A 26,775-nucleotide genomic window follows, 5' to 3' on the forward strand; every position below is an offset into this window, starting at 1 on the left:
TATGCAACACGGAAGAACCATCAGAGATAATAAAATATGAGGATTTTTGTTTTGTGCAACACAATGTTACATTTTGTTCTTTCTTGGGTGGAGGATGAGATATTGCAATTTATGACAAATTAAATGACAGACCAATGGTTCATCCGATCTTGGCAGAACTTTGATCAATCAATTTTGCCAGGATCGGATGAACCTTTGGACTGTCATTTAATTTGTCATAAATTGCAATAACTTTTAAACGATTTGACATATCGCCACAAAATTAGACAGGGATCATTCTCAACATGTCCTGAAGGTACCTGAGAAGTTGAACTTAGCTCCACTTAGTGTTCCCTAAGTTCACAACATTTTAACATTAGAAAAAATATGAATGCAAAATTTCTGTTAAGTCAGCTCGGTCAAAGATCATCTGAGCCAATTTTTGTAAGGATTAGACAAAATTTGAGGATTATAGCAAAAAAAAACTGATACTGTACTTTTCAAACTGGCAACTACTATAATGGGTGGAGTCTTATGTAAGATGTTGAATGTGATCAGCATGATGAGAGGAATCAGGTGTATACGTTTCATTTATTTTAGAATAAAGAGTTCAAAAGTTATAACTGTTTCTATTATGAATTGTGAACTGGTGGTGGCACTATAGACCCCAAATTTGGTCAGATTACCATTCATTACCATCACTACAAGTGGACTGTAAGGCTGGAAGTTTACGCTGCTATTTTGAACCAATAATCCCGGACAAAGCAGTTGAAGGATAACGTGTATAATTCAAATATTTTATCTGACTCCAATAAAGTTGTTGTTATTCTTTAACCTCTAATTCTTTAAAGGTAAAGGTCTTTCTTAGAACTGATAGGAAAATGTAGGATTTAACCTGAACGTTTAGATAACGAAAGTTATAATCACTTTAGCTTTCAACATAATCAATGATAAAAGGAAAGATTCTCAAACCTTTAAAGCAGGCAAAGTTATTTATTAAAGCCTGCCGTCGGCAACATTTTTTTGATCATATTCAGTGTAATCGACACTATAATCCGACAGAACAACATAAATAAGGTGGTTTTAGAAAAAAACCCGAGCTTCTAACTCCACCTGGAGCGTGTTATTTGTTTTGCAAAAATCCAGCGCTCCCGCTTCATCAGTCCAATCAGCGGCAGGGGGTGTGAGATCTGACTGTCAATCACAGGTCGTGCACACGCCACAGATCCCCCCTCACTCGCGCACGTTAATATCACATGCACACGCCACGCCTGAAGTTCGCCTGGAGATTGCATGAAGCGTGATGGCGGAGAGAAAATCTACTAACAAGCTTCCAATTCCTCGGTTATTGCTATCTATGGATAGATTAGCCAGGGCAGCCTACCTCCTAGTCCATGGTGTTGATAGATGCTGAGAGACGGACGCGTTCACAGAAAATCAGGTACACACGCACAGTGACGCACTGACGAGCACGACCTCGATGGGCGGGTGCTCGCTGGTAGTGGGGCGGGGCATGAGAGTTGTAAACATTCAAAATTTTGGCTAATCGACCCAATCTGCCAGACTTGCCGACGGCAGCTTTAAGTCACATGTTTAAATATACAGACAGTAGAATGGAACAACATACTGTATAGAAAACTTTGTTGTAAGAAATAATGCACTGTCGTGCAGAAGAGGCCATAAAAGCCTTCTTGTAGTATGAGGTTACGCACCGGTGTGCTGGGAAGTGGCAGGGTTAAAGCCTTTCTCCTAGATCAACAGTTACCTTTCCTTCTTATACCCTGAGCAAAGCACTGTTAAACATGAGTGGAATACCAACACCAGACCAACCGACAGGAAACCAAAAGATGAGGTAAATGGGTAGTGATCAAGAGGGGGAGAAGAACATTAACATATTCTCCTCAATGCATGTTTAACCAATAGTACCTAGATTGTACATTAGGATACTTTAATATCTCTTTCAGTTTATAGGCTGTCAGATGAGACCAAACATGGCATAGTTACATATTAGAACACACCAGTAAATAAACAGTATGTAGTTGAAAGCATATGTCCTGTGAAGCAAATGGTACAGACGTGTCATTGAGGTGCAAACGACTCTGTCTCTCCCGACAGAACCATCCTGTGCCTGGAGTGTCCCAACAGTCCTCAATCAGAATATTGATGAAACCCTTGTACTAGATAGGCATTAGCATACTGTGATGATGAAGGCCATTGTGCCATGTTTAATTCACATGTATACCTTTAAAGGCTTTTTGAAGTACTAGGGCAGTAAGCAAGCAAGCAAGCAAGCAAACTTTTATTTATAAAGCACTTTACAACGACCGAAGTAGCCCAAGTGCTGTACAAAACAAACCATAACACAACACAGCTAATGCACTATAAAATACATAGTGAAGTAAGTTAAAATTAAAACAATAAAACAAACAATCACATACAAAATGTCAACTCCCGGTGTTAAAGGCCAAGGAAAATAGATGAGTTTTAAAAGAGATTTAAATGAGTAAGTGAAGTGGCCTGTTTTACCGGCTGAGGCAGGTCATTCCACATTTTTGGAGCTGCCACAGCAAAGGCGCGATCCCCCTCTGAGTTTACGTTTTGTTTTGGGCACGTGAAGGAGCAGTTTATCGGCTGACCTAAGAGAGCGAGTGGGTGTGTGAAGATGTATTAACTCAGAAATATAAGACGGGGCAAGACCATTTAATGATTTGAAAACAAATAAAAGAACTTTAAAATTAATCCTGTACTGTACAGGCAGCCAGTGAAGCGACGCCAAGACGGGTGTAATGTGCTCATATTTACGTACTCCTGTCAAGAGACGTGCTGCAGCGTTTTGCACCATTTGAAGACGAGCTAAAGAAGACCCACTAACCCCCACGAGAAGTGAGTTACAGTAATCCAGCCTGCTAGTAATAAAGGCATGGATTACTGTCTCAAATTGTCGTCTTTCTAAAAAAGGCTTCACTTTGGCCAATTGCCTCAGCTGGAAGAAGCCTGTTTTTACCACTGCTCTGATCTGGCTGTCAAAGTTAAGATGAGCAATCAATTTTAACCCCTAGGTTAGTGATGACTGTTTAACATATTGGCCAAAGCACCCAGCTCAATGGACACTAGTCCCATTAGTACCACCAAAAATCATCACTTCCGTTTTATTTGTATTAAAACTTAAAAAATTAATAGCCATCCAGGCTTTAACATCGTCTAGGCACTCTATTAGCGAACTGACAGTGTCATTCTTTTTAATCGGCATGTATATCTGACTATCATCAGCATAGCAGTGAAAAAGATATTACCATGCTCCTAATTACTGAGCCTAGCGGTAGGCAAATACAATGAAAATAGAAGAGGACCCAGAACTGACCCCTGAGGGACCCCACAAGAGAGAGGTGCAGAAGAAGACTCAGAGTTCCCACAGCTGACACAAAGAGTTCGACCTTCCAGATATGATCTGAACCATTCAAGCGCTATACCTTTTATGCCCACACAATGCTCCAATCGAGAAATCAAAATTTCATGGTCCACAGTATCGAATGCAGCCGTTAGGTCAAGAAGCACAAGAACAACATAATTTCCAGAATCTGTGGCTAAATAAATATCATTAACACTTTTAAAAGAGCGGATTCGGTGCTGTGTAAAGATTTGAAGCCGGACTGGAATACCTCAAGGGTATTGTTATCTTTCAAAAAAGCCATTATTTGATTGCAGACTATCTTTTCAAGGATTTTTGAAATAAAAGGCAGTTTTGGAAATAGGCCTAAAATTAGCAAGATCTGTAGGATCAAGACCAGGTTTTTTAAGTAGAGGTTGCACTACAGCGTAGTTTAAAAATTTTAGGGACCACACCTGAGGACAGACTGCTATTAGCAACTGCAAGAACAGACGGTCCTATAGTAGAAAAAACCTCCTTAAAGAATCGAGGAGGAAATAGCATCTTGTGGTGAACCTGAGGGCTCAAATTTCCAACAATCTCCTGTAACATACACAAAGTCACAGGTTCAAACTTATCAAATGTCGCAGAGCAGATAACAGAGGACTGAGGGGGTCACAGGCAGAAGGTGAAATTAGAGCTCTAATAGAAGTGATTTTATCATTAAAAAAGCGTAAAAAAATTTCACAGGCAGCCGAAGACTCATCAACACAGACAGTTTGTGGAACATTAATAACTGAGTCAATAGTTTTAAATAGAACGCGAGGCTTATTACTGTTCAAAAAAATGATCTCAGAGATATACATTCTTTTAGCATCTTTCACAATTGACTGATAGTGACGCCAGCATTCCCGTAGCATTTGAAATGACACTTGCAGTCTATCCTTTTTCCATTACGCTCAACTTGACGACACTTGCGTCTAGCAGCACGCACCGTGTCATTTAGCATGGTTCAAATTTAGTTTTCGGTTGCCTGACTTTTAATGGAGCCACAGTATCTATAACAGATTGACAGGTGGAGTGTAACCATGAGCAAGCTCGTCTGAATCACACATATGCTGTGGTATGCAATAATTCTGATTAAAAAACAGATGAAAATTTAACAGCAGTAGTAGAGTTAATAATGCGGCAGGGCCGAGCAACAGTACAGGGTTTGTTTGTACTATAGTCCAAGGCAAACTCAAATAGTATAGGCATATGATCAGAGAACACTGCGTCGCCGATCTCTAGATGTAAACAGGCAACCCAAAAGATAAAATAAGATCAAGTGTATGTCCACGTTCATGCGTGGGACCAGACACAAACTGCGTGAGATTAAAGAGTCAATAAGAGACAAAAAATCCCTTACCATTGGGGCGTCAGTACAACACACATGGACATTAAAATCCCCAATAATGAGGACGCGGTCATATTCCGGCATTATTTCAGCCAGAAAAATAGAAAACTCAGTAAAGAGTTGTTGAATGTTGGTATGTCATGTGTAATTTCATGTCGCCTTGTACCCTGCGCCTTATCTTGGCCAGGTCGCGGTTGCAAATGAGAACCTGTTCTCAACCGATTAACCTGGTTAAATAAAGGTATAATAAAAATTAAAAAAAAGAGTTCTGCCCATATTTGCTCAGCCCTACAGGACAAATTTTCATAATTTTCCTACTTAGGGTTCATAGGGATGCCATAGACTCCCATTCGAGAGAAATAATAATAAAGAAAACAATTCCAATAGGGGCTACAGCCCATTCAAAGCTTGGCCCCTAAATACTCTGGGTGTTTCATTTTGGCAAAGGTGTACAGCCTGCAAAACCTAAGGGTTAAAAAAGGTTAGAACTAGTTTAGACTATAGACTTTAATTAAAATAATGTCAGAACTTTTTGCAGGCTTTTTGTTAACACTTGACCATGAATAGGCTTTTAGAAAACCAAGTCAAGCATTTAACTACTTCACATCATGAATTCCTCCCCCAAGTTTAAGTTACAGGAAAAAATAGAAAATCTTTGTTCTCAGTGAACAATGTAGCTCATAAAAGACATCAGGTTTATTGTTTTATTACAACAATAGTTTTGATGATAAATGAAAAAAAAATCTTCATCTCACTCCATCCTATCGAAATCAGTTCTATAAAGCTCTTATGTGAAGCTATAGCAGGTATTGTATAAGAGTCGGCTGTAAAATGTGTGTACTTTTGACATAATAGGGAAGTTGTGAACTTTTGCAAATGGATTGTTCTTTTGAGGCAGAACTTTTCAAATAATTGTCACGGAATGGTGAAATAGTGAGAGAGGATTCATGTGCAGGAAAAGGGATGGATGTTTATTAAGTAAATAAAAAGCAAAACAAAACTACAAACAAAAACTCGCCGTGGGGGAAAACAAGACAGGCATCTGGCAAAACTGGAAACACAAGGGAACATCGACAACAAACCACCACAGGACTGCAAACACAGGGAGACAAACAAAAGAGGGTAACGAGGAAGGCAGGTGGGGCAAATAAATCAATAATCAGGTAACAAGATGGGAGGGGCTAGACAATTGACAGGAGAGCACATGGCACAAGGAAATACATGACAAGCCATTTGCTCACAACAAACCAGACTATACACAAACACATGACAAACTGGGAGTGTCAGAGCTCTGTCACCAAACCAAGAAACAAACCATACAGAAGTGACAGAACCCTGACAACAATAGCTTGATCCAGTTCACAAGCTAGTGATTTGTTCACATATGAATAGCCAAACAGGTCAAAAAGAATTATTCTACTCTCACACACATACATTCTCCTTTGAAATAGATACATTTCTACTCTCACACTTATACATGCACCTTTCACATACAGACATTTCTACTCTCACACTTATACATGCACCTTTCACATACATACATTTCTACTCTCACACTTATACATTCTCCTTTCACATACATACATTTCTACTCTCATTCTTATACATTCTCCTTTCACATACATACATTTCTACTCTCACACACACATACATTCTCCTTTCACATATATACATTTTACTGTTATGCAAATGTATTCAAAGTATGCATTTAATATTATAAATAATAAATGTATGTAAGAAGAAAATGTATGTATGTCTGAAAAAAATATGTGTAGCCTATGTAAGAGAATAATGTATGTATGAGAGAGAGTGAGAGAGAGAGAGAGAGAGAGAGAGAGAGCATAGTGGAAACGGAAGGCAGGTCTGGCGCGATCGGGGTCACCGGACTGCGGTCAAGCCAGCCAAGTACACCTGGCTGCAGCCTGCAGATCGGGGCGGGGCTGCACCTGGGGCAGCCCACAATGCTTCTCATTGGTATAGTGGCAAGTGATGACGTCAATCGAGGCGAGGCCGCACCTGGGGCGGGGCTGCACGTCTCTTCCCGCCCATAACGCTTCTCATTGGTTAGGGGCAAAGTGATGACGTCGATCGAGGCGGGGCCGTACCTGGGGCTTCTCGTTGGTTAGTGGCACAGTAATGACGTCGACGCCACGGTAAACAGGAAATGCGGTTGAAAGTTGAAAACTCATGCGCCATATCGCGCTGACAGCGCATGCGTCGTATTTGCTTTAAGAGGTGACGTCACGCGTCTTAAAAACGCTTGCGCAAATTTGAAATAATAGGCTTGTTTGAGATGCGCCTTGCCTCGCCTGAAATGTACGCGAGAGTAGGCGGCTGCAGTGAGGGGAGGAGTGAAAAAAGCGCAGGCAAGCCGGACAGTTCTCTCTTCTCGCAGTGGATCTGACACCGAGATCAAAGATGGATATCGCGGGATTCATCGGATTCACGCTCGTGCACAGTGTTGCTAATAAACTGGATGGGATTTAAGTTCTGTTGCTTTTATATGAAAATAAATATAATGAACAAGACACCCAAAGTAGCCTACTTATTTAATTCCATTCCAAATACATGTTTATCAATCTTTTTTACAGACATGTGTTGTTGTTTTTCTTTTTCTTTTCTTTTCTTTTTTATAAAAATTACATTGCATAACCCATAGAGATCGCACTGTTAGATAGTTTGGGAATATTCACACATAACGTATAGGCTACACATAAAACATGATATCAGAGTTTTAAAATCAAACATTTTAAAAGAGAACAATACATCACGGTTGTTTAAACCAATGAACATTAAGCTGTGTCGTCAGCAAGTCGTTTCCCATCGTGCTTTTGATCAGCGCAGTCAGTGGAGAGCAACTGCGCTCGACTGCAGAATCCGACAGGTGCGCCTTGCGCTCGCGAGAGATTTTTGACATACGTCAGCATGACATCAGAGCAAGGCGGACAGCACTTGGACACATTTCTAACCGGCATGCATCTCGCGCTGATCACCGCTGATCGATTCTGCGCAGATTTTGCTCATCTCAAACAAGCCTATTACTTTAATAAAATGATTAAGTATTAAAACAACTCTAAAGTAATAATGAAAGCAGCAAAAAGTAGTTGAGCAGATATCCATAGTTTTAACTATGTCTGATCTAAGGTAAACATAAGGAATTACAGAGTATAGGCTATATATTGTGCAATATCTGTGTAGTATTTTAAAAGTTTTTTACATTCTGTTGCACTTCACTGTGTAAATTACAAAATTACTGTAAACATTAATGGCACCTTATATATTTCTTATTTTAATCATTCCTCTGTAATAGTTCTTGTTTATTTTTGTGCATTAGGTTATTATAAAACATTTATGCCAATAAAGTAGTTTTAAGTTAAACTAACTACATACAGTACATTGTAAATCTCTGTCTGTATCCCATATTATGCATGCCAACTCAAAAAACCAAACTCATACCAGTGATAACTTTTATTTCAAAACAAAAATAATTGTGTAAAAGAGATATGCACACATACAGATAATCACGTACATCAACCGTACACACACACGCGTACACACACACACACGTGTACATACGTACACACACGCACGTGTCATACATACGCCATTTCATGAGATCAGTCTGCACACGTACACTCACAAACACGTACACTCACACACACACGTACGTACACTCACACACGTACGTACACACACGTACGTACACTCACACACGTACGTACACACACGTACGTACACTCACACACGTACGTACACACACACACACACACACACACACACACACACACACACACACACGTACATACACTCTCACACACACACACACACACACACACACACACACACACACACACACGTACGTACACTCACACACACGTACGTACACTCACACACACACGTACGTACACTCACACACATACGTACACTCACACACACGTACGTACACTCACACACACACACACACGTACGTACACTCACACACATACGTACACTCACACACGTACGTACACTCACACACGTACGTACACACACACACACACACACGTACGTACGTACGTACGTACACACACACACACACACACACACACACACACACACACACACACACACACACACACACACCCACACACACACACACACACACACACACACACACACACACACATACGTACGTACACTCACAAACGTACGTACACTCACACACAATCTACTCAGCCTGAAAAAAAAACAGTCAACCGAGCAATAGCCCTCAACCTCCTTCTCAGAATAAAGTCCCCGCTGGACTCCGCTTCGGCCATCACCCACAGACCCAGGTGGGCAGTCCTTGTATACTTCAGTGCAGTGCAAGCACAGAGTCAGCGAGTAGGGCACCCGGAACTCTTGCCTATATTGTCTGGAAAATGCACTCCAGTTCACAACACCTAATTTAGATAAAATACAGAACAAACAATATTGAATAATTTTAAAGAGAGGCATTAACATAGTACAGAGTCATACAAGGAATTTCTTTTTTATACATTTTAAACATATTATAGGAAAATGTTAGACAAGATATGCTTGTTATTGGCTTTGTCTGTAAAGTACCTAAGAGACTTACTTTGTTTATGAACAACAAACTAGTTAAAAAAGTTTGTCAACACAAACTTTCATTTGGCTTGAGAAAGCCTATCCTAAAAGTTTGAAATAGTTTTAAAAGCTTGAAGGTTATATTTATATATATTAATAACAATTATCAAAATACATTTAATCAATGTAGTCATAGAAAAAAAATATCCTACAATATATCTTTGTATATTAATATTAACTCTTAAATCCTAGCCTATATTTCTTCTCCTGGTTTAGTTTTGCCACTAACGTTATATTTCTTTTTAAGGGCCTCTGTTGTTTTAACCTACACTATATCCTAATCCCACTAAAACCACAGACACCACGCAAACGCGCGCGCACACACACACACACACACACACACACACACACACACACACACACACACACACACACACACACACACACACACACACACACACACACACACACACACACACACACATACACACACGTGTGTGTGTGTGTGTGTGTGTGTGTGTGTGTGTGTGTATGTGTGTGTGTGCGCGCGCGTTTGCGTGGTGTCTGTGGTTTTAGTGGGTATATTGTAGGATATTCTTTTTCTATGACTACATTGATTAAATGTATTTTGATATAATTGTTATTAATATATATAAATATAACCTTCAAGCTTTTAAAACTATTTCAAACTTTTAGGATAGGCTTTCTCAAGCCAAATTCAAAAAACAGCTGAAAACCAATCTCTTCCGTGAGCACTTAACCTTATAAAAAAAAAAAAAAAAAAAAAAATCCTTTCCCTTTGAAACATCACTTATCAGGCTTATGCTACTCTGAATAATACCAGAACTTCGTATTTTGAGCACTTCCTGCGTTGTTGTTGCTTTTGCCTCTTTATGATGACTCGCTGAACTTAGTCCTAATTTGTAAGTCGCTTTGGATAAGGGCGTCTGCTAAATGACTAAATGTAAATGTAAATGTAAATGTAAATGAAAGTTTGTGTTGACAAACTTTTTTAACTAGTTTGTTGTTCATAAACAAAGTAAGTCTCTTAGGTACTTTACAGACAAAGCCAATAACAAGCATATCTTGTCTAACATTTTCCTATAATATGTTTAAAATGTATAAAAAAGAAATTCCTTGTATGACTCTGTACTATGTTAATGCCTCTCTTTAAAATTATTCAATATTGTTTGTTCTGTATTTTATCTAAATTAGGTGTTGTGAACTGGAGTGCATTTTCCAGACAATATAGGCAAGAGTTCCGGGTGCCCTACTCGCTGACTCTGTGCTTGCACTGCACTGAAGTATACAAGGACTGCCCACCTGGGTCTGTGGGTGATGGCCGAAGCGGAGTCCAGCGGGGACTTTATTCTGAGAAGGAGGTTGAGGGCTATTGCTCGGTTGACTGTTTTTTTTTTCAGGCTGAGTAGATTGTGTGTGAGTGTACGTACGTTTGTGAGTGTACGTACGTATGTGTGTGTGTGTGTGTGTGTGTGTGTGTGTGTGTGTGTGTGTGTGTGTGAGTGTACGTACGTACGTACGTGTGTGTGTGTGTACGTACGTGTGTGAGTGTACGTACGTGTGTGAGTGTACGTATGTGTGTGAGTGTACGTACGTGTGTGTGTGAGTGTACGTACGTGTGTGTGAGTGTACGTACGTGTGTGTGTGTGTGTGTGTGTGTGTGTGTGTGTGTGTGTGTGTGAGAGTGTATGTACGTGTGTGTGTGTGTGTGTGTGTGTGTGTGTGTGTGTGTGTGTGTGTGTACGTACGTGTGTGAGTGTACGTACGTGTGTGTACGTACGTGTGTGAGTGTACGTACGTGTGTGTACGTACGTGTGTGAGTGTACGTACGTGTGTGTGTGAGTGTACGTGTTTGTGAGTGTACGTGTGCAGACTGATCTCATGAAATGGCGTATGTATGACACGTGCGTGTGTGTACGTATGTACACGTGTGTGTGTGTGTACGCGTGTGTGTGTACGGTTGATGTACGTGATTATCTGTATGTGTGCATATCTCTTTTACACAATTATTTTTGTTTTGAAATAAAAGTTATCACTGGTATGAGTTTGGTTTTTTGAGTTGGCATGCATAATATGGGATACAGACAGAGATTTACAATGTACTGTATGTAGTTAGTTTAACTTAAAACTACTTTATTGGCATAAATGTTTTATAATAACCTAATGCACAAAAATAAACAAGAACTATTACAGAGGAATGATTAAAATAAGAAATATATAAGGTGCCATTAATGTTTACAGTAATTTTGTAATTTACACAGTGAAGTGCAACAGAATGTAAAAAACTTTTAAAATACTACACAGATATTGCACAATATATAGCCTATACTCTGTAATTCCTTATGTTTACCTTAGATCAGACATAGTTAAAACTATGGATATCTGCTCAACTACTTTTTGCTGCTTTCATTATTACTTTAGAGTTGTTTTAATACTTAATCATTTTATTAAAGTAATAGGCTTGTTTGAGATGAGCAAAATCTGCGCAGAATCGATCAGCGGTGATCAGCGCGAGATGCATGCCGGTTAGAAATGTGTCCAAGTGCTGTCCGCCTTGCTCTGATGTCATGCTGACGTATGTCAAAAATCTCTCGCGAGCGCAAGGCGCACCTGTCGGATTCTGCAGTCGAGCGCAGTTGCTCTCCACTGACTGCGCTGATCAAAAGCACGATGGGAAACGACTTGCTGACGACACAGCTTAATGTTCATTGGTTTAAACAACCGTGATGTATTGTTCTCTTTTAAAATGTTTGATTTTAAAACTCTGATATCATGTTTTATGTGTAGCCTATACGTTATGTGTGAATATTCCCAAACTATCTAACAGTGCGATCTCTATGGGTTATGCAATGTAATTTTTATAAAAAAGAAAAGAAAAGAAAAAGAAAAAAAACAACACATGTCTGTAAAAAAGATTGATAAACATGTATTTGGAATGGAATTAAATAAGTAGGCTACTTTGGGTGTCTTGTTCATTATATTTATTTTCATATAAAAGCAACAGAACTTAAATCCCATCCAGTTTATTAGCAACACTGTGCACGAGCGTGAATCCGATGAATCCCGCGATATCCATCTTTGATCTCGGTGTCAGATCCACTGCGAGAAGAGAGAACTGTCCGGCTTGCCTGCGCTTTTTTCACTCCTCCCCTCACTGCAGCCGCCTACTCTCGCGTACATTTCAGGCGAGGCAAGGCGCATCTCAAACAAGCCTATTATTTCAAATTTGCGCAAGCGTTTTTAAGACGCGTGACGTCACCTTTTAACGCAAATACGACGCATGCGCTGTCAGCGCGATATGGCGCATGAGTTTTCAACTTTCAACCGCATTTCCTGTTTACCGTGGCGTCGACGTCATTACTGTGCCACTAACCAACGAGAAGCCCCAGGTACGGCCCCGCCTCGATCGACGTCATCACTTTGCCCCTAACCAATGAGAAGCGTTATGGGCGGGAAGAGACGTGCAGCCCCGCCCCAGGTGCGGCCTCGCCTCGATTGACGTCATCACTTGCCACTATACCAATGAGAAGCATTGTGGGCTGCCCCAGGTGCAGCCCCGCCCCGATCTGCAGGCTGCAGCCAGGTGTACTTGGCTGGCTTGACCGCAGTCCGGTGACCCCGATCGCGCCAGACCTGCCTTCCGTTTCCACTATGCTCTCTCTCTCTCTCTCTCTCTCTCTCTCTCTCTCTCTCACTCTCTCTCATACATTATTCTCTTACATAGGCTACACATATTTTTTTCAGACATACATACATTTTCTTCTTACATACATTTATTATTTATAATATTAAATGCATACTTTGAATACATTTGCATAACAGTAAAATGTATATATGTGAAAGGAGAATGTATGTGTGTGTGAGAGTAGAAATGTATGTATGTGAAAGGAGAATGTATAAGAATGAGGGTAGAAATGTATGTATGTGAAAGGAGAATGTATAAGTATGAGAGTAGAAATGTATGTATGTGAAAGGTGCATGTATAAGTGTGAGAGTAGAAATGTCTGTATGTGAAAGGTGCATGTATAAGTGTGAGAGTAGAAATGTATCTATTTCAAAGGAGAATGTATGTGTGTGAGAGTAGAATAATTCTTTTTGACCTGTTTGGCTATTCATATGTGAACAAATCACTAGCTTGTGAACTGGATCAAGCTATTGTTGTCAGGGTTCTGTCACTTCTGTATGGTTTGTTTCTTGGTTTGGTGACAGAGCTCTGACACTCCCAGTTTGTCATGTGTTTGTGTATAGTCTGGTTTGTTGTGAGCAAATGGCTTGTCATGTATTTCCTTGTGCCATGTGCTCTCCTGTCAATTGTCTAGCCCCTCCCATCTTGTTACCTGATTATTGATTTATTTGCCCCACCTGCCTTCCTCGTTACCCTCTTTTGTTTGTCTCCCTGTGTTTGCAGTCCTGTGGTGGTTTGTTGTCGATGTTCCCTTGTGTTTCCAGTTTTGCCAGATGCCTGTCTTGTTTTCCCCCACGGCGAGTTTTTGTTTGTAGTTTTGTTTTGCTTTTTATTTACTTAATAAACATCCATCCCTTTTCCTGCACATGAATCCTCTCTCACTATTTCACCATTCCGTGACAATTATTTGAAAAGTTCTGCCTCAAAAGAACAATCCATTTGCAAAAGTTCACAACTTCCCTATTATGTCAAAAGTACACACATTTTACAGCCGACTCTTATACAATACCTGCTATAGCTTCACATAAGAGCTTTATAGAACTGATTTCGATAGGATGGAGTGAGATGAAGATTTTTTTTTCATTTATCATCAAAACTATTGTTGTAATAAAACAATAAACCTGATGTCTTTTATGAGCTACATTGTTCACTGAGAACAAAGATTTTCTATTTTTTCCTGTAACTTAAACTTGGGGGAGGAATTCATGATGTGAAGTAGTTAAATGCTTGACTTGGTTTTCTAAAAGCCTATTCATGGTCAAGTGTTAACAAAAAGCCTGCAAAAAGTTCTGACATTATTTTAATTAAAGTCTATAGTCTAAACTAGTTCTAACCTTTTTTAACCCTTAGGTTTTGCAGGCTGTACACCTTTGCCAAAATGAAACACCCAGAGTATTTAGGGGCCAAGCTTTGAATGGGCTGTAGCCCCTATTGGAATTGTTTTCTTTATTATTATTTCTCTCGAATGGGAGTCTATGGCATCCCTATGAACCCTAAGTAGGAAAATTATGAAAATTTGTCCTGTAGGGCTGAGCAAATATGGGCAGAACTCTTTTTTTTAATTTTTATTATACCTTTATTTAACCAGGTTAATCGGTTGAGAACAGGTTCTCATTTGCAACCGCGACCTGGCCAAGATAAGGCGCAGGGTACAAGGCGACATGAAATTACACATGACATACCAACATTCAACAACTCTTTACTGAGTTTTCTATTTTTCTGGCTGAAATAATGCCGGAATATGACCGCGTCCTCATTATTGGGGATTTTAATGTCCATGTGTGTTGTACTGACGCCCCAATGGTAAGGGATTTTTTGTCTCTTATTGACTCTTTTAATCTCACGCAGTTTGTGTCTGGTCCCACGCATGAACGTGGACATACACTTGATCTTATTTTATCTTTTGGGTTGCCTGTTTACAATCTAGAGATCGGCGACGCAGTGTTCTCTGATCATATGCCTATACTATTTGAGTTTGCCTTGGACTATAGTACAAACAAACCCTGTACTGTTGCTCGGCCCTGCCGCATTATTAACTCTACTACTGCTGTTAAATTTTCATCTGTTTTTAATCAGAATTATTGCATACCACAGCATATGTGTGATTCAGACGAGCTTTGCTCATGGTTACACTCCACCTGTCAATCTGTTATAGATACTGTGGCTCCATTAAAAGTCAGGCAACCGAAAACTAAATTTGAACCATGGCTAAATGACACGGTGCGTGCTGCTAGACGCAAGTGTCGTCAAGTTGAGCGTAAATGGAAAAAGGATAGACTGCAAGTGTCATTTCAAATGCTACGGGAATGCTGGCGTCACTATCAGTCAATTGTGAAAGATGCTAAAAGAATGTATATCTCTGAGATCATTTTTTTGAACAGTAATAAGCCTCGCGTTCTATTTAAAACTATTGACTCAGTTATTAATGTTCCACAAACTGTCTGTGTTGATGAGTCTTCGGCTGCCTGTGAAATTTTTTTACGCTTTTTTAATGATAAAATCACTTCTATTAGAGCTCTAATTTCACCTTCTGCCTGTGACCCCTCAGTCTCTGTTATCTGCTCTGCGACATTTGATAAGTTTGAACCTGTGACTTTGTGTATGTTACAGGAGATTGTTGGAAATTTGAAGCCCTCAGGTTCACCACAAGATGCTATTCCTCCTCGATTCTTTAAGGAGGTTTTTTCTACTATAGGACCGTCTGTTCTTGCAGTTGCTAATAGCAGTCTGTCCTCAGGTGTGGTCCCTAAAATTTTTAAACACGCTGTAGTGCAACCTCTACTTAAAAAACCTGGTCTTGATCCTACAGATCTTGCTAATTTTAGGCCTATTTCAAAACTGCCTTTTATTTCAAAAATCCTTGAAAAGATAGTCTGCAATCAAATAATGGCTTTTTTGAAAGATAACAATACCCTTGAGGTATTCCAGTCCGGCTTCAAATCTTTACACAGCACCGAATCCGCTCTTTTAAAAGTTGTTAATGATATTTATTTAGCCACAGATTCTGGAAATTATGTTGTTCTTGTGCTTCTTGACCTAACGGCTGCATTCGATACTGTGGACCATGAAATTTTGATTTCTCGATTGGAGCATTGTGTGGGCATAAAAGGTATAGCGCTTGAATGGTTCAGATCATATCTGGAAGGTCGAACTCTTTGTGTCAGCTGTGGGAACTCTGAGTCTTCTTCTGCACCTCTCTCTTGTGGGGTCCCTCAGGGGTCAGTTCTGGGTCCTCTTCTATTTTCATTGTATTTGCTACCGCTAGGCTCAGTAATTAGGAAGCATGGTATATCTTTTCACTGCTATGCTGATGATAGTCAGATATACATGCCGATTAAAAAGAATGACACTGTCAGTTCGCTAATAGAGTGCCTAGACGATGTTAAAGCCTGGATGGCTATTAATTTTTTAAGTTTTAATACAAATAAAACGGAAGTGATGATTTTTGGTGGTACTAATGGGACTAGTTCCATTGAGCTGGGTGCTTTGGCCCAATATGTTAAACCAGTCATCACTAACCTAGGGGTTAAAATTGATGCTCATCTTAACTTTGACAGCCAGATCAGAGCAGTGGTAAAAACAGGCTTCTTCCAGCTGAGGCAATTGGCCAAAGTGAAGCCTTTTTTAGAAAGACGACAATTTGAGACAGTAATCCATGCCTTTATTACTAGCAGGCTGGATTACTGTAACTCACTTCTCGTGGGGGTTAGTGGGTCTTCTTTAGCTCGTCTTCAAATGGTGCAAAACGCTGCAGCACGTCTCTTGACAGGAGTACGTAAATATGAGCACATTACACCCGTCTTGGCGTCGCTTCACTGGCTGCCTGTACAGTACAGGATTAATTTTAAAGTTCTTTTATTTGTTTTCAAATCATTAAATGGTCTTGCCCCGTCTTATATTTCTGAGTTAATACATCTTCACACACCCACTCGCTCTCTTAGGTCAGCCGATAAACTGCTCCTTCACGTGCCCAAAACAAAACGTAAACTCAGAGGGGATCGCGCCTTTGCTGTGGCAGCTCCAAAAATGTGGAATGACCTGCCTCAGCCGGTAAAACAGGCCACTTCACTTACTCATTTTAAATCTCTTTTAAAAACTCATCTATTTTCCTTGGCCTTTAACACCGGGAGTTGACATTTTGTATGTGATTGTTTGTTTTATATGTTTTAATTTTAACTTACTTCACTATGTATTTTATAGTGCATTAGCTGTGTTGTGTTATGGTTTGTTTTGTACAGCACTTTGGGCTACTTCGGTCGTTGTAAAGTGCTTTATAAATAAAGTTTGCTTGCTTGCTTGCTTGCTTACTGCCCTAGTACTTCAAAAAGCCTTTTAAAGGTATACATGTGAATTAAACATGGCACAATGGCCTTCATCATCACAGTATGCTAATGCCTATCTAGTACAAGGGTTTCATCAATATTCTGATTGAGGACTGTTGGGACACTCCAGGCACAGGATGGTTCTGTCGGGAGAGACAGAGTCGTTTGCACCTCAATGACACGTCTGTACCATTTGCTTCACAGGACATATGCTTTCAACTACATACTGTTTATTTACTGGTGTGTTCTAATATGTAACTATGCCATGTTTGGTCTCATCTGACAGCCTATAAACTGAAAGAGATATTAAAGTATCCTAATGTACAATCTAGGTACTATTGGTTAAACATGCATTGAGGAGAATATGTTAATGTTCTTCTCCCCCTCTTGATCACTACCCATTTACCTCATCTTTTGGTTTCCTGTCGGTTGGGTCTGGTGTTGGTATTCCACTCATGTTTAACAGTGCTTTGCTCAGGGTATAAGAAGGAAAGGTAACTGTTGATCTAGGAGAAAGGCTTTAACCCTGCCACTCCCGCACACCGGTGCGTAACCTCATACTACAAGAAAGGCTTTTATGGCCTCTTCTGCACGACAGTGCATTATTTCTTACAACAAAGTTTCTATACAGTATGTTGTTCCATTCTACTGTCTGTATATTTAAACATGTGACTTAAAGCTGCCGTCGGCAAGTCTGGCAGATTGGGTCGATTAGCCAAAATTTTGAATGTTTACAACTCTCATGCCCCGCCCCACTACCAGCGAGCACCCGCCCATCGAGGTCGTGCTCGTCAGTGCGTCACTGTGCGTGTGTACCTGATTTTCTGTGAACGCGTCCGTCTCTTCAGCATCTATCAACACCATGGACTAGGAGGTAGGCTGCCCTGGCTAATCTATCCATAGATAGCAATAACCGAGGAATTGGAAGCTTGTTAGTAGATTTTCTCTCCGCCATCACGCTTCATGCAATCTCCAGGCGAACTTCAGGCGTGGCGTGTGCATGTGATATTAACGTGCGCGAGTGAGGGGGGATCTGTGGCGTGTGCACGACCTGTGATTGACAGTCAGATCTCACACCCCCCTGCGCTGATTGGACCTGATGAAGCGGGAGCGCTGGATTTTTGCAAAACAAATAACACGCTCCAGGTGGAGTTAGAAGCTCGGGTTTTTTTCTAAAACCACCTTATTTATGTTGTTCTGTCGGATTATAGTGTCGATTACACTGAATATGATCAAAAAAATGTTGCCGACGGCAGCTTTAATAAATAACTTTGCCTGCTTTAAAGGTTTTGAGAATCTTTCCTTTTATCATTGATTATGTTGAAAGCTAAAGTGATTATAACTTTCGTTATCTAAACGTTCAGGTTAAATCCTACATTTTCCTATCAGTTCTAAGAAAGACCTTTACCTTTAAAGAATTAGAGGTTAAAGAATAACAACAACTTTATTGGAGTCAGATAAAATATTTGAATTATACACGTTATCCTTCAACTGCCTTTTGTCCGGATTATTGGTTCAAAATAGCAGCGTAAACTTCCAGCCTTACAGTCCACTTGTAGTGATGGTAATGAATGGTAATCTGACCAAATTTGGGGTCTATAGTGCCACCACCAGTTCACAATTCATAATAGAAACAGTTATAACTTTTGAACTCTTTATTCTAAAATAAATGAAACGTATACACCTGATTCCTCTCATCATGCTGATCACATTCAACATCTTACATAAGACTCCACCCATTATAGTAGTTGCCAGTTTGAAAAGTACAGTATTCAGTTTTTTTTTGCTATAATCCTTCAAATTTTGTCTAATCCTTACAAAAATTGGCTCAGATGATCTTTGGACCGAGCTGACTTAACAGAAATTTTGCATTCATATTTTTTCTAATGTTAAAATGTTGTGAACTTAGGGAACACTAAGTGGAGCTAAGTTCAAACTTCTCAGGTACCTTCAGGACATGTTGAGAATGATCCCTGTCTAATTTTGTGGCGATATGTCAAATCGTTTAAAAGTTATTGCAATTTATGACAAATTAAATGACAGTCCAAAGGTTCATCCGATCCTGGCAAAATTGATTGATCAAAGTTCTGCCAAGATCGGATGAACCATTGGTCTGTCATTTAATTTGTCATAAATTGCAATATCTCATCCTCCACCCAAGAAAGAACAAAATGTAACATTGTGTTGCACAAAACAAAAATCCTCATATTTTATTATCTCTGATGGTTCTTCCGTGTTGCATAATGTATCCAACCTTATATCAAAATAAAGACATTGATGGAGTCTGACTTAAGTTTGACTTAAGTAATTTGATAAATAACAGCACAGCTGGTTATGACAATGGTGAGGTGCTGCTGAAGTCTATGTAAGAGTAAACTCAAGGGAACTGCTCTGAATGATTCAGTGAGTGAGTGAGTCCTACTTCAGTGGATCTCTGGTAAAACATCAAAGCAAACTAAGAGAATAAAGATACATCTACTCACTTAAAAATGTTGGGTTAAAGTTAAACAAATAACTCACTGTTTTTTACTGTGTACACAACAATGCAAATGATACAGCATTTTATAACTATTTGACCTTTGAAGTTTATTAATACAAAAATTTCTATAGAACAGGAGAGTTGTCAAATTAACAAACTTTATCACATGTCAAAACGTAGCCTATCAAAATAATTGATGTCCTATTTATAATTTGAAAACACACATTAAAGCTTACTTGAACAGACACTTCTTGCGCGTGGTCCAGTAAATTTTGCGATTCAGATTCGTGATTCACGAAGTAAATAATTCAGATGAACCATCTGAATTTGCGAACCACTTTGATTCAAAAGAACTAAAATTATGGAAATTATTTACTTTTTTTGCAAATTACAAATTACAAATGACTTCATTTGCTTTTGCAGCATTTAATGCATAAACTGTGTGCAAGTGAATGCCACTTCATATTAGTCAAGTCAAGTCAAGTCAAGTTTATTTGTATAGCGCTTTTCACAATACAGATTGTATCAAAGCAGCTTCACAGTATTAAATTTAAATAATACAACAAAGTTTGTACAACAAATATTACACTAAATTAACTATCCTGATACAATTAGATTTAAAAAAGGAAAGATATAGACTATAGATCTCCATAAACACTCTCTAATTATTTAAACGAAAGAATAAAAACCATAAAGACTACAACTTATTTTTCTGAGAAAGGAAACTTCTGAGAAAGGAAACTACGGGCTTCCCTGAAGAAAGGAATTTGTCTTTCCACATTGCAAATGTGGGTTTTGTATTTCATCCCACATCACAAAAATCATGTGCGGCAGAAATCTGTGGACTAAAAGGATTTCTCTGTAAAAGCAAGGGTTAAAATTGTCAATGTTCTTAGCTGGGACATGCAGACCAGTGGTTCTTACACCAAAGTGGGATGTAGGTTTGAGGCCAGCCTTTTCCAAACACATTCCCATGTAAACATCATCAATGGGCATTAGAATTATAGAGTGAGACATGTTGTAGATTGTTCTGGCCGTGAAGCCTGAGAGAAGAAAGCCTCCTCCACCACAGTAAGGAGGATAGCTCTTAGACTTCTGAACCTGCACCGGGACAAAGTATTTACTTGAAGAGCGTCTAATAGGCTTTTCGTTCTGGAGGAGGTGCCCGGTAAAGAGATGTTTACTTCCATCATTGTCCTCTTGACCTTGAAGATACTCAACCATGTTAAACGTATTGGCAAAGATGTCATCATCCCCGTTTAAGAGAAATCTAGCCTGTGGGCACCATCTTTCCATCCACTCTAAGAAAAGGATCTGCTTCAGTGTGAGGTTAAAGAATGAATCATTGAAGTCCCACTGTAAAATGTCCTTGTTCTCATTGTTCTCCAGCTTCAATAACTTATTCAACCTGCGCTTCTCGAAGCCAGTTTTAGTTGTACCGATTATGAAGACTCTACGGATCCACACACCTTTGTGCAGTCGTTCCTTAGCCCATGTTTTCCGCAGGACTTCTCGCCGCTCGTAGTTTTCTGGAGAACTCTTGATGACCAGCAGAAGGAAGACATCTGCAGAGTTCAGGGGTCCGCCACATTTATTAGGCAGGTCGAGCAGCATGGGAAAATTCCTACAGTGTCGGTAAAGCAAGACATCTTGGATATGACCTGGCAGAGTAGAAAATCCAGTCACATTATAAGCCGACATATTCTGCTGACAACGTGAAGACAAAGGCTGGGGAGTTTGGGATCTGGGCAAATGGATTTGATGACAGAGCATCTCATATGTGTCTTTGCTATTTGATGTCACTTCGTCTTCAATGTCATTTTTGTTCACGATAATGAAGAGACACACAACACCTGTGAGAATAAATGTTATTGTCTCCATGTATTTCATTTTCATCTTTGCACCTGTTCAAGAACAGAGACACAATTTACTGTATGAACACAAAAGTTCTCTCAACAAGGATTTTCATATGTATATATATGTATACTATACCTTTATTCAGACCAAGTCACAAAATCTTAATTTGAGGTTGTCCGGGAAACTTCTTTTGTGATCTGGAGAAGTCATACAGATTTGAAAATCAACATGAGGATTATCAGAATTTGCATTTACAAGTGCAAAGTGCCCGTGCAAAATCAGTTTTTGTGTGTGTTTTTAGTAATTGTTGGTTCGGTGTGTTTGAGTGCGCATTGTTACAATTACACAGCAAAAGTTCACTGACATTTTTATTTGTGCATGGTAGAAAGCAAATACTGATACTGACATAATGACTGAGGCGCATATGCCATTCTGATGAAGATTACATAGAAAAGTCTTTGGAAATGAAACAAAGGCTTCTAGAAAGGGGCTATTCTGCTCAGTGTGTTGAGGACGCCCATCAGGCTGCCCTGTCGAAATCAAGACAGATCTTATTGACAAAGAGTATCCAGGAAGAAAACAATTTTTCAGTAACCTGTATTACCACCTATACCCCTCAGGCTCACATATTTAAGAGTACCATCCTTAAATATTGGTTACCATTTAAGAGTACCATCCTTATACGAAATAAATTGGTTAGAGCCAATATATTACCAAGTCCCAGACAGACACTTTTAGCTCCCCTCAAACATGGAAATTACCCTTGTGGTAACTGTGCTCAGTGCCGCAGTACGTGGAAAACAAACACTTTCACACATCCTAGAACAGGGAACTTTTTTCCAGTAAGAGGGGTTATCACATGCAACACTAAAAATGTTGTATATATGCTTAAATGCACGTGTGATATGATCTATATTGGAAAAACTATTCGCCCTCTGAAGCAAAGAATTAGCGAACATAAAAGTTCAATAAGACGAAATGATATGAATTATTCTGTTGCCCGCCACTTTAATAACCACTCGCATCCTCTATCCTCCCTCAGGTTTCAGGGAATAGAACAGGTTACTTCTCAGAGAGGGGGTGATGTTGACAGGCGACTATGTCAGAGAGAGCTGTATTGGATCTATATGTTAGAAGCTCTACAACCACTGGGCATTTGATATGAGCGTGTTTCTTTAATCTCATCACTATAGACTGTTCTATGCTTTATGATGGTCATAGCCTGATATTTGCATAGAATAGTGTGTTCTTTCTATTTGTGTCGAAGCAATGTAATCTTATAATGTATTTTTTTATTTGAAGTTTTGATGTAATTTATGTTTTTTGTTTTCAGTAGACCCTGTGTCTAAGGCTATACTTGATATAGGCTATGTTGAACTACATTTCCCATGTTCCCTATCCCTGTAGCCTTAGCCATGTTAACACAGGTGTCTGGCATTATGCAATCAGGAGAGGTGATTGGCAAGAGCCCTTTTGTATGGCCACATTCACTCTGTTGTATGCCTGAAGAAGGTCGTAAGACCGAAAGCTTGCTAATAAATTGATCTTGCACAGTGTTTGAGTGTGCGGCTGCTGTATTTTGACAATTTTCCATGATGATTTAGTTTAGCAGCACCTCACTACAAGACTTTATTGACGGATGAGCGGTGGATTTTTCTATATTTTTCTATATTTCTATATTTCTATATTTGTGCATGGCAGTGGTGTAGTCTACGTGATACGCAGGTATACGCCGTACAGCCTACCCACTAGAAAAGGCCAAGGATTTCCGTATACCCACTTAAAAAAAGCGTGAGGATACGTAACAACTTCGTTTTGTGTCAGAACTTTCACACTTTCATTCATAAATTCACCCCGTCTGTGTTTGCGAAGCGACGGATAGAATCGCGAAACTCAGTCACGGAATTTGGCTATTTTTGAATGAATAAATCAAAAGTAGGGCTGTACAATGAATCAAATCTCGATATGGACTAGTGTCTGCAGGGGCGCCACCATCAATTTTGGGCCCTATGAAAGAATATGAGGTTGGGCCCCCTACCGCACCCATTCCGTTAATAAAATCGATCTCTGGGGCCCCCAAAAGTGCCTGGGCCCTTAGAATCGTCCTAACTTTCCCCCCCTTAGCGGCGCCCCTGAGTGTCTGTGAATATTAAAGTTAAAAGAGACTGCAATTGTTCTACGCGTCTCTGGGATAGAGCGCTCAATGTGTGCTCCACACATACACACACTGAAACACGCGTGACTCACGCTCGTGGTGTTTTCAGCGTTTCACTGTATTGAGACATGATGTAGGCTACATATGTGCACTTCATCGCAGAGCTGCTATGAAAGTCACTTAACGAGAATTTCACCATTTCATTTAATAAAACTATCGTCATTCATACGTTTCATATACACACAGAAACTGTAATGTCTTTACGACAACCTGTCAAAATAAAAGTTCGGTATAACTATAAGAAATTATAACAGAAATATATTACTATTGCGCAGTAGAGTATACTTCAAGTAGGCCTAATAATAGTTTATTAAAACACACAGAAACTCAAATGTGTACAACCCACCAAAATAAAAGTTCGGTCCAACTCAAAGAAATTAGAAAGAAATTGCACAGTAAAATGTATTTTAAAATAATAATAATAATAATACAATCTATTAAAACGTTATTTTAAGGGAATATCACACAAAGTTTTTCAATAGTAAACTTGCCAAAACAATAACACCATTTTTTTCCCCAAAAACACCATTTCTAAAAACAAATTTGTATTTGTATAATGTTTAAATTTTAAATTTTTATTTTTTATTTTTTTATTGTCAGCTGATAAAACCTGTGGTTCAGGGACCATATTCATGTAACATCTAAGGCTAAATGTAGCTCTTAACTGGCTGAGTTGTGTTTCTTATAATAAATTGACATGTTGATAACACTTAGTATTTCATAATGCTCTCAATTACATGTCGATGCATACTGTATGCATTAGTGAGTGTGGTGGTGCTTATGGGGTGACGCTCTGGGACGGGCGAGTATGAGGCGGGGTGGGTGTGTGTGGGGGATTACAGTATACTCACTACAAAAAACTAGACTACACCACTGGTAGAAAGCAAATACTGATACTGACATAATGACGTCCAATAAATAAGGACATTTGAACTACACGATTGAGGGAGCAGGCTACACAGTGAACTCAGAGAAAACGCTACTTAAGCTCCGCTGCTTTCTTCGACCCTCTCTGTCTCTGGTCCTGCGCTGTGCTCTCTCAGTGTGTGTGTGAGAGGGGGAGTGGCCAGCGGTTAGAGCGGCAAAAGCCAGTTGTGTGCTTCTTTTACCGATATATTTACCGATATATTTTGCATTTCTGATCCAAACAACGCCAAACTTGGCACTGCACTTACTTGTGCCCGTAGCAAGACACCTGTCAAGTTTGTAAGACTGGAAAAACTGGAAGAACTGGTTTGGGAACGACCACTCCTTGAGTAGACAAAGGACCTTGCTGGAAATTAACATTTGTGCACTATCAAGACGAAAGTCTCACCTCCGAGTCATCCTAATCTACATTTCATTCCCTCATCCCTCATCCCTCATCCCTCACCCTCTCTCTCTCATGCTAAGATCACCTGCATTCACCCAAGAATATAGTTTAATGTGAATGATTATCATCGATTATTATACATGTTTAGTATCATTTGAAATATCTCAGGGCGACTGGTACAAATGTCTCATTTCCAAATAAGTAAAACAAAAGGTAATAAGGTTTTTAAGAGTTTATAGATAACTGGCACACAAAGGAAGGTGGTCACTAAACAAATGGTCTCATACCCCCAAAAGGTGTCAACTCTGAATGTAAATTCCCATTGTTACCATTTGTTTCCATGTGAAAGAAGTTTCTGTCTTTATCCTCCTGAGACCCAGACATTTATTTATTTATTTTTACAGGTTTTTTTTATTTTTTATGTCATCACATTGTTTTGACTAGAGCATAAGAAACAAATAAAAAAATAAATAAAAAAAATAATGAAAAATTATATTTTATTCATACGTTATGCTATGTCCTCTGTAGTGGACACCAGGACTAAGTTCTTTAAAAAATAAAATGACATGAAAATATATGTACAGGCAAAAACAATAGGATTTTTTAAATTTTTTTATCACCAATAAATGTTGGGGTTTCAGGACTTTTTTTAACCAAAATTTGTAAAAAGATGATTCTCAGCTATGTTATGAAAGATGTTTCACGGAATGAATTTGTGCGTACATGTGTTTCCGCGTGTGTGTTTGTGTGTGTGTGTCTGTGCATGTGGATTTGTATGTGTGTGTATGGGTGTGTGTCTGTGCGTGTGGATGTCAGTGTGTGTGCATGCTTGCGTTTGTTTGTATTCCTGCATGTGTGTGTGTGACAGTATCATCCTAAACCAGCAACCCTTCGCTCAACACCACCATCTACAGGCCGATGAGTGTACAGTCACTAAATGTGCACATAAATGAATTTATTTTATACCCCCCCATGGATGAAATTCTACGAAACTTAGTATACCCCCAGAGGATGTCAAGTTAATCATACACATGAAATATGGTGCAGTTCTGAACATCTCAACTGAAGATAGGGGCGATTAAAGCAGAATAATATTGCATTTTCATTTTTTATGGGAGGGGCGCAAATCACAAATGAGTGATTATGGGCTAGGTTGATGTGGGCCCTTAAGACCAACATACCATAAAAATTTCTTCATCCTCGGTGCCACGGTTCAGGTAGTTATTTAGGAAAAACTGAATTTTGGGGGTTTGGGGGGGCGCAGCGCGGGGGGGGGGGGGGGGGGGAGTGGCCCCCGGGGACCAAACGAAATTTTCCCGTAAAAGTCTAGTGGGGCTACATGCCCACCAAATTTCATGTTCCCCGGTGTTTCGGTGTCCCTGGTATCGTTGACGAAAAATTCAGTAGATGAAAAAAAAAATTTAAAAATAAATAACTTTGACAATCCCTATATGACCGCTTTCGCTAGCTACGCTAGCGGCGGTCATAATAATATCTAATATTTCATAGGAATATTGATGTATAACTTATTTCCCTAGTATTCACTTGTTGTGTCTCCCAAAATGCCTGATAAACA

The 26,775-nt window shown here is 39.4% G+C and overlaps 2 protein-coding genes across 2 annotated transcripts in view; both read right to left on the minus strand.

Annotated features, from left to right (window-relative positions):
- Positions 1-26,775, minus strand: part of LOC309511937 (N-acetyllactosaminide beta-1,3-N-acetylglucosaminyltransferase 3-like) — a 112,540-nt gene that overhangs the window by 59,812 nt on the left and 25,953 nt on the right. Inside the window, exon 2 of the mRNA XM_082187317.1 lies at positions 22,079-22,202. The gene's annotated coding sequence lies outside the window, so the exon portion shown is untranslated. The remainder of the gene's footprint in view (positions 1-22,078; positions 22,203-26,775) is intronic.
- The window catches only part of LOC309512843 (N-acetyllactosaminide beta-1,3-N-acetylglucosaminyltransferase 3-like), a gene marked incomplete at its 3' end in the record, with an annotated part of 32,217 nt that continues 25,998 nt past the window's right edge, over positions 20,557-26,775 (minus strand). Inside the window, exons 2-3 of the mRNA XM_082188566.1 lie at positions 21,808-21,869; positions 20,557-21,719 (exon numbers count right to left, since the gene is read on the minus strand). Coding sequence (XP_082044692.1) covers positions 20,557-21,711 — 1,155 coding nt within the window. The 5' untranslated portion in view covers positions 21,712-21,719; positions 21,808-21,869. The remainder of the gene's footprint in view (positions 21,720-21,807; positions 21,870-26,775) is intronic.

The sequence above is a fragment of the Leuciscus leuciscus genome, assembly GCF_965113295.1.
Source record: "Leuciscus leuciscus genome assembly, chromosome: 13".
NCBI lineage: Eukaryota > Metazoa > Chordata > Actinopteri > Cypriniformes > Leuciscidae > Leuciscus > Leuciscus leuciscus.